The sequence below is a fragment of the Procambarus clarkii genome, chromosome 14, assembly GCF_040958095.1.
Source record: "Procambarus clarkii isolate CNS0578487 chromosome 14, FALCON_Pclarkii_2.0, whole genome shotgun sequence".
NCBI lineage: Eukaryota > Metazoa > Arthropoda > Malacostraca > Decapoda > Cambaridae > Procambarus > Procambarus clarkii.
The window spans coordinates 1,247,693-1,266,154 of record NC_091163.1 but is presented as its reverse complement, the minus strand read 5'-3'; the positions used below and the strand labels follow the sequence as shown (position 1 = coordinate 1,266,154).

General features: G+C 49.4%; 1 protein-coding gene across 3 annotated transcripts in view; it reads right to left on the bottom strand.

Moving 5' to 3' along the window:
* Positions 1–18,462, bottom strand: part of LOC123755667 (inverted formin-2) — a 77,431-nt gene that overhangs the window by 37,146 nt on the left and 21,823 nt on the right. For all 3 annotated transcript variants that reach the window (XM_069324242.1, XM_069324244.1, XM_069324243.1), the window contains 2 exons: positions 1,449–1,968; positions 740–835 (listed from right to left, as the gene is read on the bottom strand). In XM_069324242.1, the coding sequence (XP_069180343.1) occupies positions 740–835; positions 1,449–1,892 (540 nt within the window). In that variant the 5' untranslated portion in view covers positions 1,893–1,968. The remainder of the gene's footprint in view (positions 1–739; positions 836–1,448; positions 1,969–18,462) is intronic.

Sequence of the window (18,462 nt, the reverse complement as noted above, 5' to 3'; positions counted from 1 at the left end):
CTGGGAGGGATAGGACAGGGAGCTGAGAGGGATAGGACAGGGAGCTGGGAGGGATAGGACACGGAGCTGGGAGGGATAGGACACGGAGCTGGGAGGGATAGGACACGGAGCTGGGAGGGATAGGACACGGAGCTGGGAGGGATAGGACACGGAGCTGGGAGGGATAGGACACGGAGCTGGGAGGGATAGGACACGGAGCTGGGAGGGATAGGACAAGGAGCTGGAAGAAAACTGAGGGAAGGAATTGTGCACAAACCATCAGGGATTGCAAGCCTACTTGTAAGCAGCAAGGTCGTCGCTGTTCATCCTGGACCCCTTATACATTTCGGTCCATCCTGGACCCCCTTATCAAGTCCCACTCTTCCTTGTCACGACTTGATAAGGGTCCAGTGTGGGCCAAAACGCCTTCACTTTCCATTATCTTCATTATCTCATCTTTTTTTCATTCCATGTAACTATTATCTTTTTTTTTTCTATAAATTTTGCAAGTATTTACCTACTTAAAATTTTCTTAGATTAAGGACCTGCCCGAAACGCTGCGCGTACTAGTGGCTTTACAAGACTGTAATTACCATATTATGTAGTCTCACATTCCCAATGTACCTTCCTGTATATGCATAAATAAAATAAAATAAATAAATTATTATGCGTGGATTGGGTTAAATTAAAATTGCTTTAAGCTGTGAAAAAGTTGAATGTGCGTCTCATATTTTGATGCATTGAGTACTGACAGACTTACCACTTCCATAAGTTTCTTGAGACCAGAGTAGTTGGAGACACTGGGGATACGCAGCAGTGTGACGCAGGTCTCCGGGTCCCAGTTGGCCAGGTTGCCCTAAAATTATGAGGAGACCCGAGGAAGCTGCATTAATTGATAACATACAAATACAAGATACGCTTCTGTGCAATTGAAAAGAAGCAAGATACAGTGCAAAGTTCAACTATGGACTAAAGTGCCTTTTAAATCACTGTTTGTCCAGTGTCTAGTATCACCTACTTTATTTTATGTTAAAAGGAGTGGAATGCCGTTTAAATTTAGATACTAAGCAGAGATATATTACTCCACAATAACTTATTGATTCTAAATTGGAGATGCATTCAGAGATGAAGATTATTTGACCATGTCGAATAGTCTTCACTCGCTCCACTGCGAGAAGCCGACCTCTCGCCGAGTTTTAAAAAGGAACTTGACATACACCTTTAAAGGATCAACCAGGCTGTGACTCATGTCGGGCTGGGTGCAACCGCATCGAACAGCCTGGTTGATCAGACCACTGACCAGGAGGCCTGGTCAGAGACCGGGCAGCGAGGACGTTGATCCTCGGAATCATCGACTGGTAATATATCAAATTCTAATGTATATTTTCCAAATATAAATTATTATTATCTTTATGACTGTTATTCTCCACTTATATAGTCAGATGATTATGTTAAACACTAATCAGTACCTGGGCAATGTCCTCCAGCATGGATGAAGACGATATCTTCCTCTCCATGCTAGAGTTGCTGGAACTGCTGGAGGACCTCCTGAAGCGGTTATCGTCGTCGGAGCCGCCACCCTGCATCACCTCCCGTGCCATCGTTGACCACTTGAGAACCGATGGCCTCTTGCTGAGCCTACTAGTAGTGGCGTCCTGGCCGGTCAGGTCTCTTCGTTCTCCACGCGAACTGTTCTCAGTGCGCCGTGCGCCGATGCGTTTATTCTTGCTCTCCGGTGTTGAAGTCATAACTGGAATGTCGTCCCCGGACCCTGCAGTATCGGCGTGAGGACACATGCTCTGGTCCCAGGAGCTGTCTTCTTTGCCCTCATGATCCCTCAAGAAGTCGAATGAATCGAAAAATTCGTCGTCGCTAATCGACCTACTTTTACTCCTACGGTCCCGGTCAGCCATCTTGATCTTTCCCAGAACGTGTCTTTTTAATATTTGGGTATCACCATAATTTGGCTTTGTACGTCAGCAACACAAACTGAAAACAAAATTAATAGTTAAATATTTGATAGTCTCCGTGGTGTAGTGGTAAGACACTCGCCTGGCGTTCCGCGAGCGCTATGTCATGGGTTCGTATCCTGGCCGGGGAGGATTTACTGGGCGCAATTCCTTAACTGTAGCCTCTGTTTAACGCAACAGTAAAATGTGTACTTGGATGAAAAAACGATTCTTCGCGGCAGGGGATCGTATTCCAGGGACCATAGGATTAAGGACTTGCCCGAAACGCTACGCGTACTAGTGGCTGTACAAGAATGTAACAACTCTTGTATATATCTCAAAAAAAAAAAAAAAAAAAAAAAAAAAAAATATAACTTCTAAAAACAACGCCTATTTTTTGCTTATTGCCTATATATACATTTTGCCTATTTAATGTAAATAACAATTGTGTTGTACCCGTACAAGCCTACTGCTCCACCTCACTAGGGAAGACAGTGATTGATTGATGAAGATTTAGCCACCCATGGCATGCAAGTGGTGGCCACGGGAGACTGCATTTCCCGTCACACAGGGTGCAGTCGCACCTCCACAGATCTCCAGTATCAGCTCTTGATACTGGTAATGGCTCAAAAGGGCCACCACTTACGGGCTATTCATGCCCGCGCCACCTTTTGGGTGGCTTAATCTTCATCAATCAATCAATCAATCAAGGGGTGGCGCGGCCATGAAAGGTCCGTAGTAAGATTTTTTTAGATGGTACAAGTGGTATATTTTTTTGGAGTGCTGAGCACGCATTTAAACTCAGTCCTTATATTTTATACCATGTGCTACTATCGGGGGGGGGGGGAGGGGGAGAAAAATAGAAAATATCTGACAACAACCAGGGAAGACATTGTTAGGCTTTAGTATCTACGGTAGCCCCCACACACTACCTGCTCTTTTAGCGACATTCACTGTGAGGGAGGCAGCAGCCCAAGGGAAGACAGCAGCTCGAGGGAGGCAGCAGTGCGAGGCAGGAAGCAACCCGAGGGAGGCTGCAGCAGCCCGGAGAGGGCAGCAGTGCGAGGCAGGCAGCAGCCCGAGGGAGGGCAGCAGCCCGAGGGAGGGCAGCAGCCCGAAAGAGGGCAGCAGCCCGAGGCAGGGCAGCAGCCAGAGGCAGGGCAGCAGCCAGAGGCAGGGCAGCAGCCCGAGGGAGGGCAACAGCCCGAGGGAGGGCAACAGCCCGAGGGAGGGCAGCAAGTGGTGACCGAGTGACAACCATTAATTACACATGTGTAGTCCTCGCGCACCAACACCTGCTATCTCTATTCGCAAACATACTTCATAACTCAACATTTATTTCAAACATGTCTAATATTATCTCTCTCAATGGCCATTACTTGCGGCAACACACGGAACTTATGGTATGGCAACAAGCTCAAGCTTATAGCTCTGCAACACACGAATAATTAGGCTTATGGGACTGACTATTACAACTGTCTCCTTTATTAGCAGTGTTGACAGTAGCACCACCACCACCACCCGGTGTTGACAGTCGCACCACCACCAGGTGTTGACAGTAGCACCACCACCCGGTGTTGACAGTCGCACCACCACCACCTGGTGTTGACAGTCGCACCACCAACACCACCCGGTGTTGACAGTCGCACCACCAACACCACCCGGTGTTGACAGTCGCACCACCACCACCACCCGGTGTTGACAGTCGCACCACTCCCACCACCCGGTGTTGACAGTCGCACCACTCCGACCACCCGGTGTTGACAGTCGCACCACCACCCGGTGTTGACAGTCGCACCACCACCCGGTGTTGACAGTAGCACCACCACCCGGTGTTGACAGTCGCACCACCACCCGGTGTTGACAGTCGCACCACCACCACCACCCGGTGTTGACAGTCGCACCACTCCCACCACCCGGTGTTGACAGTCGCACCACTCCCACCACCCGGTGTTGACAGTAGCACCACCACCCGGTGTTGACAGTCGCACCACCACCACCACCCGGTGTTGACAGTAGCACCACCACCCGGTGTTGACAGTCGCACCACCACCTGGTGTTGACAGTCGCACCACCACCCGGTGTTGACAGTCGCACCACCACCACCACCCGGTGTTGACAGTCGCACCACTCCCACCACCCGGTGTTGACAGTAGCACCACCACCACCACCCGGTGTTGACAGTCGCACCACCACCACCACCCGGTGTTGACAGTCGCACCACCACCCGGTGTTGACAGTCGCACCACCACCAGGTGTTGACAGTCGCACCACCACCCGGTGTTGACAGTCGCACCACCACCCGGTGTTGACAGTCGCACCAGCACCACCCGGTGTTGACAGTCGCACCACCACCACCCGGTGTTGACAGTCGCACCACCACCACCACCCGGTGTTGACAGCCGCACCACCACCACCACCCGGTGTTGACAGTCGCACCAGCACCACCCGGTGTTGACAGTCGCACCAGCACCACCCGGTGTTGACAGTCGCACCAGCACCACCCGGTGTTGACAGTCGCACCACCACCACCCGGTGTTGACAGTCGCACCACCACCACCCGGTGTTGACAGTCGCACCACCACCACCCGGTGTTGACAGTCGCACCACCACCACCCGGTGTTGACAGTCGCACCACCACCACCCGGTGTTGACAGTCGCACCACCACCCGGTGTTGACAGTCGCACCACCACCCGGTGTTGACAGTCGCACCACCACCACCCGGTGTTGACAGTCGCACCACCAGGAGGTGTTGACAGTCGCACCACCACTACTACCCGGTGTTGACAGTCGCACCACCACCCGGTGTTGACAGTTGCACCACCACCACCACCCGGTGTTGACAGTCGCACCACCACCCGGTGTTGACAGTCGCACCACCACCCGGTGTTGACAGTCGCACCACCACCCGGTGTTGACAGTCGCACCACCACCCGGTGTTGACAGTCGCACCACCACCCGGTGTTGACAGTCGCACCACCACCACCACCCGGTGTTGACAGTCGCACCACCACCCGGTGTTGACAGTCGCACCACCACCCGGTGTTGACAGTCGCACCACCACCCGGTGTTAACAGTCGCACCACCACCACCACCCGGTGTTGACAGTCGCACCACCACCACCACCCGGTGTTGACAGTCGCACCACCACCCGGTGTTGACAGTCGCACCACCACCACCACCCGGTGTTGACAGTCGCACCACCACCCGGTGTTGACAGTCGCACCACCACCCGGTGTTAACAGTCGCACCACCACCACCACCCGGTGTTGACAGTCGCACCACCACCCGGTGTTGACAGTAGCACCACCACCACCCGGTGTTGACAGTCGCACCACCACCACCACCCGGTGTTGACAGTCGCACCACCACCCGGTGTTGACAGTCGCACCACCACCACCACCCGGTGTTGACAGTCGCACCACCACCACCACCCGGTGTTAACAGTCGCACCACCACCACCCGGTGTTGACAGTCGCACCACCACCCGGTGTTAACAGTCGCACCACCACCACCACCCGGTGTTGACAGTCGCACCACCACCCGGTGTTAACAGTCGCACCACCACCCGGTGTTAACAGTCGCACCACCACCACCACCCGGTGTTGACAGTCGCACCACCACCCGGTGTTGACAGTAGCACCACCACCACCCGGTGTTGACAGTCGCACCACCACCCGGTGTTGACAGCCGCACCACCACCACCCGGTGTTGACAGTCGCACCACCACCACCCGGTGTTGACAGCCGCACCACCACCACCCGGTGTTGACAGTCGCACCACCACCCGGTGTTAACAGTCGCACCACCACCACCACCCGGTGTTGACAGTCGCACCACCACCCGGTGTTAACAGTCGCACCACCACCACCCGGTGTTGACAGTCGCACCACCACCACCACCCGGTGTTGACAGTCGCACCACCACCCGGTGTTGACAGTCGCACCACCACCCGGTGTTGACAGTCGCACCACCACCCGGTGTTGACAGTCGCACCACCACCCGGTGTTAACAGTCGCACCACCACCACCCGGTGTTGACAGTCGCACCACCACCCGGTGTTGACAGCCGCACCACCACCACCCGGTGTTGACAGCCGCACCACCACCACCCGGTGTTGACAGTCGCACCACCACCACCCGGTGTTGACAGTCGCACCACCACCACCCGGTGTTGACAGCCGCACCACCACCACCCGGTGTTGACAGCCGCACCACCACCACCCGGTGTTAACAGTCGCACCACCACCACCCGGTGTTGACAGTCGCACCACCACCCGGTGTTGACAGTCGCACCACCACCCGGTGTTGACAGCCGCACCACCACCACCCGGTGTTGACAGCCGCACCACCACCACCCGGTGTTAACAGTCGCACCACCACCACCCGGTGTTGACAGTCGCACCACCACCCGGTGTTAACAGTCGCACCACCACCACCACCCGGTGTTAACAGTCGCACCACCACCCGGTGTTGACAGTCGCACCACCACCCGGTGTTGACAGTCGCACCACCACCACCCGGTGTTGACAGTCGCACCACCACCCGGTGTTGACAGTCGCACCACCACCCGGTGTTAACAGTCGCACCACCACCCGGTGTTAACAGTCGCACCACCACCACCCGGTGTTAACAGTCGCACCACCACCCGGTGTTAACAGTCGCACCACCACCACCCGGTGTTGACAGTCGCACCACCACCCGGTGTTGACAGTCGCACCACCACCACCACCCGGTGTTAACAGTCGCACCACCACCACCACCCGGTGTTGACAGTCGCACCACCACCACCACCCGGTGTTAACAGTCGCACCACCACCACCACCCGGTGTTAACAGTCGCACCACCACCACCACCCGGTGTTGACAGTCGCACCACCACCCGGTGTTGACAGCCGCACCACCACCACCCGGTGTTGACAGTCGCACCACCACCCGGTGTTGACAGTCGCACCACCACCCGGTGTTGACAGTCGCACCACCACCCGGTGTTGACAGTCGCACCACCACCACCACCCGGTGTTAACAGTCGCACCACCACCCGGTGTTGACAGTCGCACCACCACCCGGTGTTGACAGTCGCACCACCACCACCACCCGGTGTTGACAGTCGCACCACCACCACCACCCGGTGTTGACAGTAGCACCACCACCACCACCCGGTGTTGACAGTCGCACCACCACCACCACCCGGTGTTGACAGTCGCACCACCACCACCACCCGGTGTTGACAGTCGCACCACCACCCGGTGTTGACAGTCGCACCACCACCCGGTGTTGACAGTCGCACCACCACCCGGTGTTGACAGTCGCACCACCACCCGGTGTTGACAGTCGCACCACCACCCGGTGTTGACAGTCGCACCACCACCACCACCCGGTGTTAACAGTCGCACCACCACCCGGTGTTGACAGTCGCACCACCACCCAGTGTTGACAGTCGCACCACCACCACCACCCGGTGTTGACAGTCGCACCACCACCACCACCCGGTGTTGACAGTCGCACCACCACCACCACCCGGTGTTGACAGTCGCACCACCACCACCACCCGGTGTTGACAGTCGCACCACCACCACCACCCGGTGTTGACAGTCGCACCACCACCACCACCCGGTGTTGACAGTCGCACCACCACCCGGTGTTGACAGTCGCACCACCACCCGGTGTTGACAGTCGCACCACCACCCGGTGTTGACAGTCGCACCACCACCCGGTGTTGACAGTCGCACCACCACCACCACCCGGTGTTGACAGTCGCACCACCACCACCACCCGGTGTTGACAGTCGCACCACCACCCGGTGTTGACAGTCGCACCACCACCACCCGGTGTTGACAGCACCCGAGGCCTGAGTGACGCCTCGTCACTCCCAAGCATATCCAGATGGTGAAGGTTGAGTGACGGAGTCGTCGCCCTCCTCTCCACAACCACGTCACTCACTCACTGATACCATCTCACATACGTGTGATCCCGCGTGATTTTTTTTCGCGGGCCGAAAGCCTCTGGCTGGCCCACTAAGTGTTATTTATTTCTTGTTTCTGTTTTTCTTGGGCGAAGTATGAATGTTTATGACTCGTATCTTAGATTCAGTAAGATTATGCGCCATGTGTTTAATAAGTGGTCTGTTGAACCTTAGTTGAAATCTTATTGGGTTTGTAACTCTGCACTGTTAGGTATTATCATGATGATACGCACAAGACAGAAACGCATGCATGCACACAACCAAAAAAACACAGGAATGTTTTACCAGAACTGATCTGAAGGTTGCAACACACATAAGAGACGGCCACGGAACGCTGCTGGGGGTCTGCCTAACTCTTGAACACCAGCACAAGAACACTTGTCTTAACATTCTTAAGTATATCTTTTACATCTGTATTTATGCTGGCCAACTTGCTGGTGCGCGCGCACGAGGTGCTGCTAGGTGGTACTCAGGTGGCGAATGGCGTTTTTATTACGGTCTATTTACTCCTGTGTGAAGTGGGACTCAGATCCGCCATTTTATAATGTCAAAATATCGCATAATTTGTTCTTTTGGCTTTCTTTTTGGCGGCTTTCTTGCTCTTAATTATTTCTCAGGCGGCGAGGTATCCTCCCGTCCACACGTGGCGAGCTATCCTTTATATTTACCTGGATTTACCTGGGGTGGCCCAATCTCCCTAATGGCCTTGACGAGGACAGGAAGCCAGTGGCTTGTCGAAGAAATATAAATTTTCAGTCCAACATTGTGGTTTGTTGAGCTTGAAACCGTTTTCTCCTTGTTTGTGTTACATCTGACCATTTGAATAAGTGTTCTGGATCAATATCCTTAAAATTGTTCGATATTTTAAGTTTCGATGAGGTTAGCCCTGTCATGTCTGGTTTACAGTGTTGTTAGTCTTGTGGCTCTCAATCGTTCCTGGTATGAAAGTTGCCTTCATTCTGGAATGATTTTTGTTGCCCCGGTGTTGAACTTTCTCCAAATTAGCGGTCTTTCTTAAGATTCTTGGAATCAATAATCCAGGTGATTTATGCAGTTGGATAACTACCTTCTTTTACTCGACGTCAAAGGTTTACTTGATTATTTTTTTTCACTATAGCCCCCACTTGTGCAACGACGAACTATCCAGCCCTAGTGATCTATTCCGTCGTGACAAGTTATCCCGGCCGCCGCGGCGAATTATAAGCACGGCCTCGAGCTATCCCGCCGTGGCGACCTATCCCTCACACTACACACACTCCAACAGTATACTTTTAATTAGTGGCTTTAAGATTTGTACTTATCTTAGGTATGAATTATCCATTGTGTATCATATGAATGTACTCTTGTATAAATAAGATTATTGTTGTGACCCCAACTGCTTGAACGTAGTACATTTTGAGTACTGGTAGAGATGCACCCTCTCTAAGACTTGTCAGGGAGTGCAAAGCTGAGTTTCTGGCTTTTACAACGTTGCCCAAGATATTCAATTTCTTGAGTAAATTTCAACTGGTTGTCTATTATGACTCCTAGGTATAGAAAAGAGGTAACCCACTTAATTTCTTGTCCTTGTATTGCGTGTCTGATGTCTTGAGTTATCATTTTAACGGCCATTACTTTGGTTTTATTGCCGTTTATTTTCACTGCTATTTGTTCCGCCTCCCTGCTGATAATATCTAGGCATTTTTGTGCATGGTTCCTGGCGCCTTTGCCATTGATGATGACCACAAAGTCGTCTGCATAGTTAAGAAGTTTGGCTTTTGGTAACTTGAGCTTGAGCTTCTTGGAAGAAAATGCAGAATATAACCAGTGAAGAGCAGAGGTGCCATAGACACAATCAGAGAACACTGTATAAACATCAGAGGTCCGCGGTTGTTCAACGTCCTCCCAGCAAGCATAAGAAATATTGCCGGAACAACCGTGGACATTTTCAAGAGGAAACTAGATTTATTCCTCCAAGGAGTGCCGGACCAACCGGGCTGTGGTGGGTATGTGGGCCTGCGGGCCGCTCCAAGCAACAGCCTGGTGGACCAAACTCTCACAAGTCAAGCCTGGCCTCGGGCCGGGCTTGGGGAGTAGAAGAACTCCCAGAACCCCATCAACCAGGTATCATGAATTGTTCCATGAGACAGTTGAAGAGGAAGGGGCTTAGTATTCCTCCCTGCGGAGTTTTTTTTTTATACAGTATATGTTAGTGTTATATATAGCGTTCCCCCCCCCTCGACTACTGCCGAACTACTGACCCTCCCCAGGATATAACCCCACAAGGTGACTTTCTGCTAGGTGAAGTGGGGTATTAGGTGATGGGTAACGCGCCCGACCATTTCTGTTCCGCCCGGAATTCGAACCCAGAATTTCAGATTGTGAGTTGAGAACGAACTCCACTCTACTACCGGAAGGCACAAGATATAAAACACATATGGGAATAGTGGGACGGATAGTGAGGAAAGTGGAGTTAGAGGAGTGTGGGGGTGTATGTAGGTAGATGCGGGCGTGTGCTTGTGTGTGTGTGTGCGCATGTGCTTGCGTGCATGTGTCATAATCAACAATATAGGAGGTCAGGCAAGTGGAGGGCGGCCCACCCATTGTGTGCACGGGTAATGCGTCATACGCAGTGTGTGTGCTTTAAAAGGCAAGGTGGTTGTGTGTGTGTGTGTTACTGATACTGTTGGTGGTGGTGTTAGTGTAGTGTTGCTGCTGCTCCTCCTCCTGCTGCTGCTGTTTGCTGCTGCTGCTGTTTGCTGCTGCTCCTCCTCCTGCTGCTGCTGGTAGTGCTGGTGGTGGTGGTACACACATTCTTCATGACCTCATTATTGCAGAGGTCATTTATCTCACTTTTTCTTGGCCTACTTTTATGTTAATTTGTTTTTGTGGGCAAATTTGGATGATGGTGGTGACTGTGGCGTGTGTATTTGTCGGCGTTGTTGTTGTGGCTTATGGTGTGTATTTGTCGGCGTTGTGGCTTATGGCGTGTATTTGTCGGTGTTTTTATCGTCTCCCCCCCCCCCATGCACACCAGAGCACACACACCAGGAAGAGAGAGTGGCCGTCAGGTAAATTCAGGTAAACTTGGACCATGGGAACCATTGACGACGCGCCCAACACCTGCAGTCATGGTGATAATTGATGACAAGTGGATATACGCTCACCATAGTTAAGAATATTTCAGTAATTTCAAAGTTACATTTTTATGTTATTAATATTACAGTAACTGTATAGCTGTAGTGATATATGAATGATTAATGTTCACTTTATAGTCATTATAATAGAGGTGCGATATTAAGGTGGTGGTGGAGTGTGTGATGTAGAGCAGTGAGAGGAAGAGGGTAGGGAACCAGTGCTGGTGAACCGGAGCTCATACCCGTGTCCCCACTATACACACACACACACATGTACACATGTACACATGCACACACACACACACATGTACACATGTACACATGCACACACACACACACACACACACATGTACACATGCACACATGCACACACACATGTACACATGCACACACACACACATGTACACATGTACACATGCACACACACACACACATGTACACATGCACACACACACATGTACACATGTACACATGCACACACACACACACACACACACACACACACACACACACACACACACACACACACACCGACAAATACACACCATAAGCCACAACAACAACACCGACAAATACACACCATAAGCCACAACAACAACACCGACAAATACACACCATAAGCCACAACAACAACACCGACAAATACACACCATAAGCCACAACAACAACACCGACAAATACACACCATAACCACAACAACAACACCACCGACAAACACACACCATAAGCCACAACAACAACAACACCGACAAATACACACCATAAGCCACAACAACAACACCGACAAATACACACCATAAGCCACAACAACAACACCGACAAATACACACCATAAGCCACAACAACAACACCGACAAATACACACCATAAGCCACAACAACAACACCACCGACAAACACACACCATAAGCCACAACAACAACACCACCGACAAACACACACCATAAGCCACAACAACAACAACACCGACAAATACACACCATAAGCCACAACAACAACAACACCGACAAACACACACCATAAGCCACAACAACAACAACACCGACAAATACACACCATAAGCCACAACAACAACAACACCGACAAACACACACCATAAGCCACAACAACAACAACACCGACAAATACACACCATAAGCCACAACAACAACACCGACAAATACACACCATAAGCCACAACAACAACACCGACAAATACACACCATAAGCCACAACAACAACACCACCGACAAACACACACCATAAGCCACAACAACAACACCGACAAACACACACCATAAGCCACAACAACAACACCGACAAACACACACCATAAGCCACAACAACAACAACACCGACAAATACACACCATAAGCCACAACACCGACAAACACACACCATAAGCCACAACAACAACAACACCGACAAATACACACCATAAGCCACAACACCGACAAACACACACCATAAGTCACAACAACAACAACACCGACAAACACACACCATAAGCCACAACACCGACAAACACACACCATAAGCCACAACAACAACACCACCGACAAACACACACCATAAGCCACAACAACAACACCACCGACAAACACACACCATAAGCCACAACAACAACACCGACAAACACACACCATAAGCCACAACAACAACACCGACAAACACACACCATAAGCCACAACAACAACACCGACAAACACACACCATAAGCCACAACAACAACACCGACAAACACACACCATAAGCCACAACAACAACAACACCGACAAACACACACCATAAGCCACAACAACAACACCGACAAACACACACCATAAGCCACAACAACAACACCGACAAACACACACCATAAGCCACAACAACAACACCGACAAACACCATAAGCCACAACAACAACACCGACAAACACCATAAGCCACAACAACAACACCGACAAACACACACCATAAGCCACAACAACAACACCGACAAACACACACCATAAGCCACAACACCGACAGTAGTCCCGATATAAAAGAAAGGGATAGACAGGAGGCACTGAATTACAGGCCAGTGTCCCTAACCTGCATACCATGCAAGATGATGGAGAAGATTGTGCGAAGAAAGCTAGTGGAGCATCTGGAGCGAAGGAACTTTGTAACACAGCATCAACATGGGTTCAGGGATGGCAGGTCCTGCCTCACAGGGTTAATTCAATTCTATGACCTGGAAACAAAAATCAGGCAAGAGAGGGGTGGGCAGACTGCATATTTTTGGATTGCCAGAAAGCCTTTGACACAGTACCACACAAGAGGCTAGTGAAAAAGCTGGAGATGCAGGCAGGAGTGAAAGGGAAGGCACTCCATTGGATAAGGGAGTACCTAAGCAACAGAAGACAACGAGTCACTGTGAGGGGTGAGGTTTCAGATTGGCGAGACGTCACCAGTGGAGTCCCACAGGGTTCAGTCCTTGGACCTATACTGTTTCTGATATATGTGAAAGATCTCCCAGAGGGTATAGAATCGTTCCTCTCATTGTTTGCTGATGATGCAAAAATTATGAGGATTAAAACAGAGGAAGATAGTAGAAGGGTTACAAGATGACCTAGACAGACTGAATGAATGATCTGACAATGGGCTACTAAAGTTCAACCCGAGTAAATGCAAGGTAATGAAACTAGGCGGTGGAAACAGGAGGCCAGACACAGGATACCGAATATGAGATGAAGTACTTCATGAAACGGATGGACAGAGAAAGATCTAGGAGTTGATATCATCACAAACGTGTCTGCTGATGAAGCCTTTAGAGACAATTCTATAACCAATGTTCCAGCGATGTGTCAATATTTCATTCAAAATGATCTGCTACCAGAAATTTTAGCCAAATATCCCCAGTTTGCTAACTGTAGGTAGTAACTGAGTGATTGTAACCTATCCACCGCTGCCCACTGGATGGGGGGCGGTGTGCAGGACAAACATCAATTTTGACACTAGCTCTCCACATATGTCAGTTGCTTAATTTAGAACCTGTACTTGAGGTCGATCTCGAACCCATTGTTGATGTGATGACTTATATTGAATTTTGTAACTAGCTCATCAAGATTGTAACTTGCTTAGCTAAATGAATTGTGGGGTTCAGTCCCTGAGCCCATTATGTGCCTCTGTAACCCTTTCCACTACCGCCCACAAGATGGGTATGGGGTGCATAATAATTGAACTAAACTAAACTAACTGAAGCCCACATAAAGAGAATTACATCTGTGGCATATGCGAGGCTGGCTAACATCAGACCTGCCTTCAGGAACCTGTGTAAGGAATCATTCACAACCGTGTATAGCGCATATGTAAGACCAATCCTGGAGTATGCGGCCCCAGCATGGAGCCCGTACCTTGTCAAGCACAAGACGAAGCTGGAAAAAGTTCAGAGGTATGCCACTAGACTGGTCCCAGAGATAAGAGGCATGAGTTACGAGGAAAGGCTGCGTGAAATACACCTCAGGACACAGGAAGACAGAAGAGTAAGGGGAGACATGATCACCACCTATAAAATTCTCAGAGGAATTGACAAGCTTAAAAAATATAATAATAACTGGTTGACAAGGGTAAACTGTTTAACACGGGTGGTACACGAAGAAGGGAACACAGGTGGAAACTGAGTACCCAAATGAGCCACAGGGTCGTTAGAAATAACTTTTTCAGTGTCAGTAGTTAACAGGTGGAATGCATTAGGCAGTGATGTGGTGGAGGCTGACTCCATACACAGTTTCAAATGTAGATATGACGTAATATGTAGATAATTCCTGAGCCCAGTAGGCTCAGAAATTTGTACACCGGTTGATTGACAGTTGAGAGGCGGGACCATAGAGCCAGAGCAGTAATGAAGAGACTGCCAGAGCAGTCTTCAGTAATGAAGATTGTATTGAGGTCAAGTTTACAAGTGGGTAATTTCTGCGCTGTTTCCACGTCTCCTCTGGTGGAAACGCACACGCAAAGGGGGAGGGGGAGACCTCGTGGCTGAGTGGACAGCGCTCTGGGGTCGTAGTCGTAAGGGCCCCGGGTTCGATCCCCAGCAGAGGTAGAAAGAAATGGGCAGAGTTTCTTCACCCTGGTGCCCCCTGTTCATCTAGCAGTAAATAGGTACCTGGGAGTTAGACAGCTGCTAAGGGCTGCTTCCTGGGGATATATGTGTGTGTGTGTGTGTGTGTGTGTGTGTGTGTGTGTGTGTGTGTGTGTGTGTGTGTGTGTGTGTGTGTGTGTGTGTGTGTGTGTGTTTGTTTAGAGAGAAATGTGTGTAGTAGATATAATAGAGAAAAAATAGATTGCTTAGAAAGGCGGGGTCCAAGAGCTAATAGCTCCATTCTGCAGACACAAATAGTAATTACAGAAATTAAAATTGAAATAAGTTTATTTCAATTTAAAAATACACACAAAGGGATGAGGTAGCTCAAGCTGTTCTCACCCCGTTCAGTACATCGTGTTAATACATACATATAAACACATCACAAACAATAAACATATTACCAAACATTCTGAGAATAAATACAGAGGTGTCGCGCACAAACACGCCCACGGGTCTCACTTCAGGAGCCGTGGAGACCAGTAGACAGGGAACACCTGCTCATACACTATTGACGGACTGTGGCGCGCACCTGTCCAACTGTGTCCACTACCACCAGTACTACTCATCTTCAGAAATTCATAGCTGCTTTGGTGAAAGTATAACAGCGGGCAACAAGACTCATATCAGAACTAAGTCAACTCTCGTACCAGGAACGGTTGAGGGCCACAGGGCTAACACTACAAACCAGACATGACACGGCTGATCTCATCGATAATCTTTAAAATACTGAACAGTTTGGAAGATGTAAATCCAGACAACTTCTTCGAAAGATCAGATGTAACACAACCAAGGAACAACGGTTTCCAGCTCAACAAGCCACAGTGTAGGACTGAAAACAGGAGATGCTTTTTCACCCACAGGGTTATTAACCCATGGCAACCCGCTCTCGCACAAGACAGCACATTTAAGACTTATTGCTTATAGTCACTATTTCACTACACTATAAATAAGTACATATGTGACATATTCCAAGCCATAATTTTTTTTCAAGGCACTAACTTTTCCTCTCAGTTTTATTAAACAATAGAGATTTTATACAAAATTTGACAATATCCTGAGTTACTTTACAATTTATTTAAATATTTTAGTTTTGTTTTATTATTTTTATAAAACTGTAATATCAATATAGGTAAAGGTTCAGTACTAATTGTAATATCTTAACATACTAAGAAGGTTAGGTTAGGTCGGTGTTTTCTATTCAGCAATTCAAGGTAAACTCAAATACTCACAATAAATTAGTATGTCACATATGCACTTATTCATATACCAAATATTAACTGTAAGCAGGTGCGAGAGCGGGTTGCCCATGGAACCTACCCGCTGCTAACCCTATCCTACCCGCCGAAGTCGTAAATGCCAAACCTGTTAAATTTTAAAATCCAACTGGAAAAGATCAGAGCAAACGGGAGGACCTTAGACAAGCCGCCAGCTTCCTGTTCTTGTCGAAGCCACTAGTGTGTTATTGGCCCCTAGGTAAATATCCTCACTTAACATCCCCATCTCGCAGGATGTTGATTATATGTGAAATGGAAGTTTACTGTGAACAGATCCTCAAGGGCCGTGACGAGGATTCGAACCTACGTCTGAGAGCATCCCAGACGTAGTTTACTACACTAGCAAACTTTGGGTAGTGCGAGAATATCCACTACAATCCGTGTGTAATTAAAAGTTACACAGCTCCTGGTACCTTCTGCCATCTGGTCGAAGATAACACTAAACATTTCCCCGGTGTAGTAAGTATTACTGTCTGACTGCTTACTCCTCTAAAGTATAGAAAGTGGCTGTTATTCCCCTCAAAATTTGCTTTGTCCTTCACCCCAGACAGCTTAGTGAAGACGTCTTGACGGTCCCTGAAGGCTGCCGACTTACTAAACAATAAATCCACCTACGGGCTCACCATAGCCCGTGCTGCACGGGGGGGGGGGAGGTTTACTCCCGAGCAACTGAATCTATGATAACACATACTAAACACCGTACGAGAGCTCTAGAGGCGTCCTATATGGGGACCATCAAGACGTCTTCCCTTACTAAACAGAAAAATTGTATTATAGACGAAAATTGTATATATAGATTATCAGTTACAAATGGTAACTGGGCATTCACTAACCAGCAAGTTTGGTGTTGGACTTATCAACTTCCGGAGGATTATTGTGGCCACCACAACAGCTGTCTGACCAACCAGCAAGTATACTTCAGTCCTTAGCCTCGCCCAAGACTAAGGTATACTCGGCAACTATTTTCTGTTTCTATTGACAAGGTGCGTGTCTCGGGTGACCCAGGATGCTGGTTCGATCCCTTCATCCTATTCCAAAGATTTTCTCAGATAAATCACGCTACTGTGATTTCAGTGCGTATTTTCCCGTTTAATTTCTCCCGCTGTTTACGATAATAAACTTGTCAAACATGACTGTGATAATAGTTACTGGTATCAGGTAATGCCCTGTGTCACGAGTTGCTGCAGCGTTGGAGGACAGGCGGAGCTGGAGCGTTGGAGGACAGGCGGAGCTGGAGCGTTGGAGGACAGGTGTGGCTGGAGCGGACATTGTTCATGTCAGTAACGACGAGAAACTGCCTGTAGCAGCGGGCCGAAACCCCCCCCCCCCCCAAACATACCCTTCCTCCCCATACCCTCTCCACCACGCCCAACAACTCAAGCACCACCAACCCCTCCCCCTCACAAACATCCCCCAACCCCCACTACCCACCACCAACCCTAGCCCCACTCTCTCTCACCACGTAGCCTCGCCCCTTTCCTGAGCATGTTGTTGTTTTTTAGATTTAGCTACTCAGAACGAAGTGTCCATGTAGCACGGGCTATGGTGAGCCCGTAATTGAGTTCGGTTATTCACAATAACCTTGTTACTCTGATATTTTGGTCAAGTTTTATATGGAGGTGGGGTTTCCTCCTTTTTCCCTGTTTCTTTTTCGATTCTGTTTTAGTGCGCTGGTTTTAGTCTTGTTTTAATAACATTATCTTGGTGGGGGATGTAGGTGCAGAATGCTCACTAGTGAGTCCCATTCTTCAACGGCTTTTCTAATCATTGTAGTCGCTATGGAATGTGCATCTAATGCAGTTTTTTGTTTCTTTTTTTTTTTTGCAGAGATATTCCTGCGCGGGCCCTAAGCCTCTGGCTGGCCCACTAAGTGTTGCTTGTTTCTGTTTTACTTGGGAGGAGCACGAGTATTTATGACTCGTATGGTCGCTTCAGTAAGATTTTGAGATATACTTTGCCTCTGTGGCGACTTTTGATAGTTAGGAGTATTTTTTTCTTTATTTGTTCCTTAATCTGTGAAAAACTTCTATGTATTTGAACCTGTACAACAGGTAGAGCAGTGGCAGTTTTTGCTAGTGAGTCTGCCTTTTCATTAC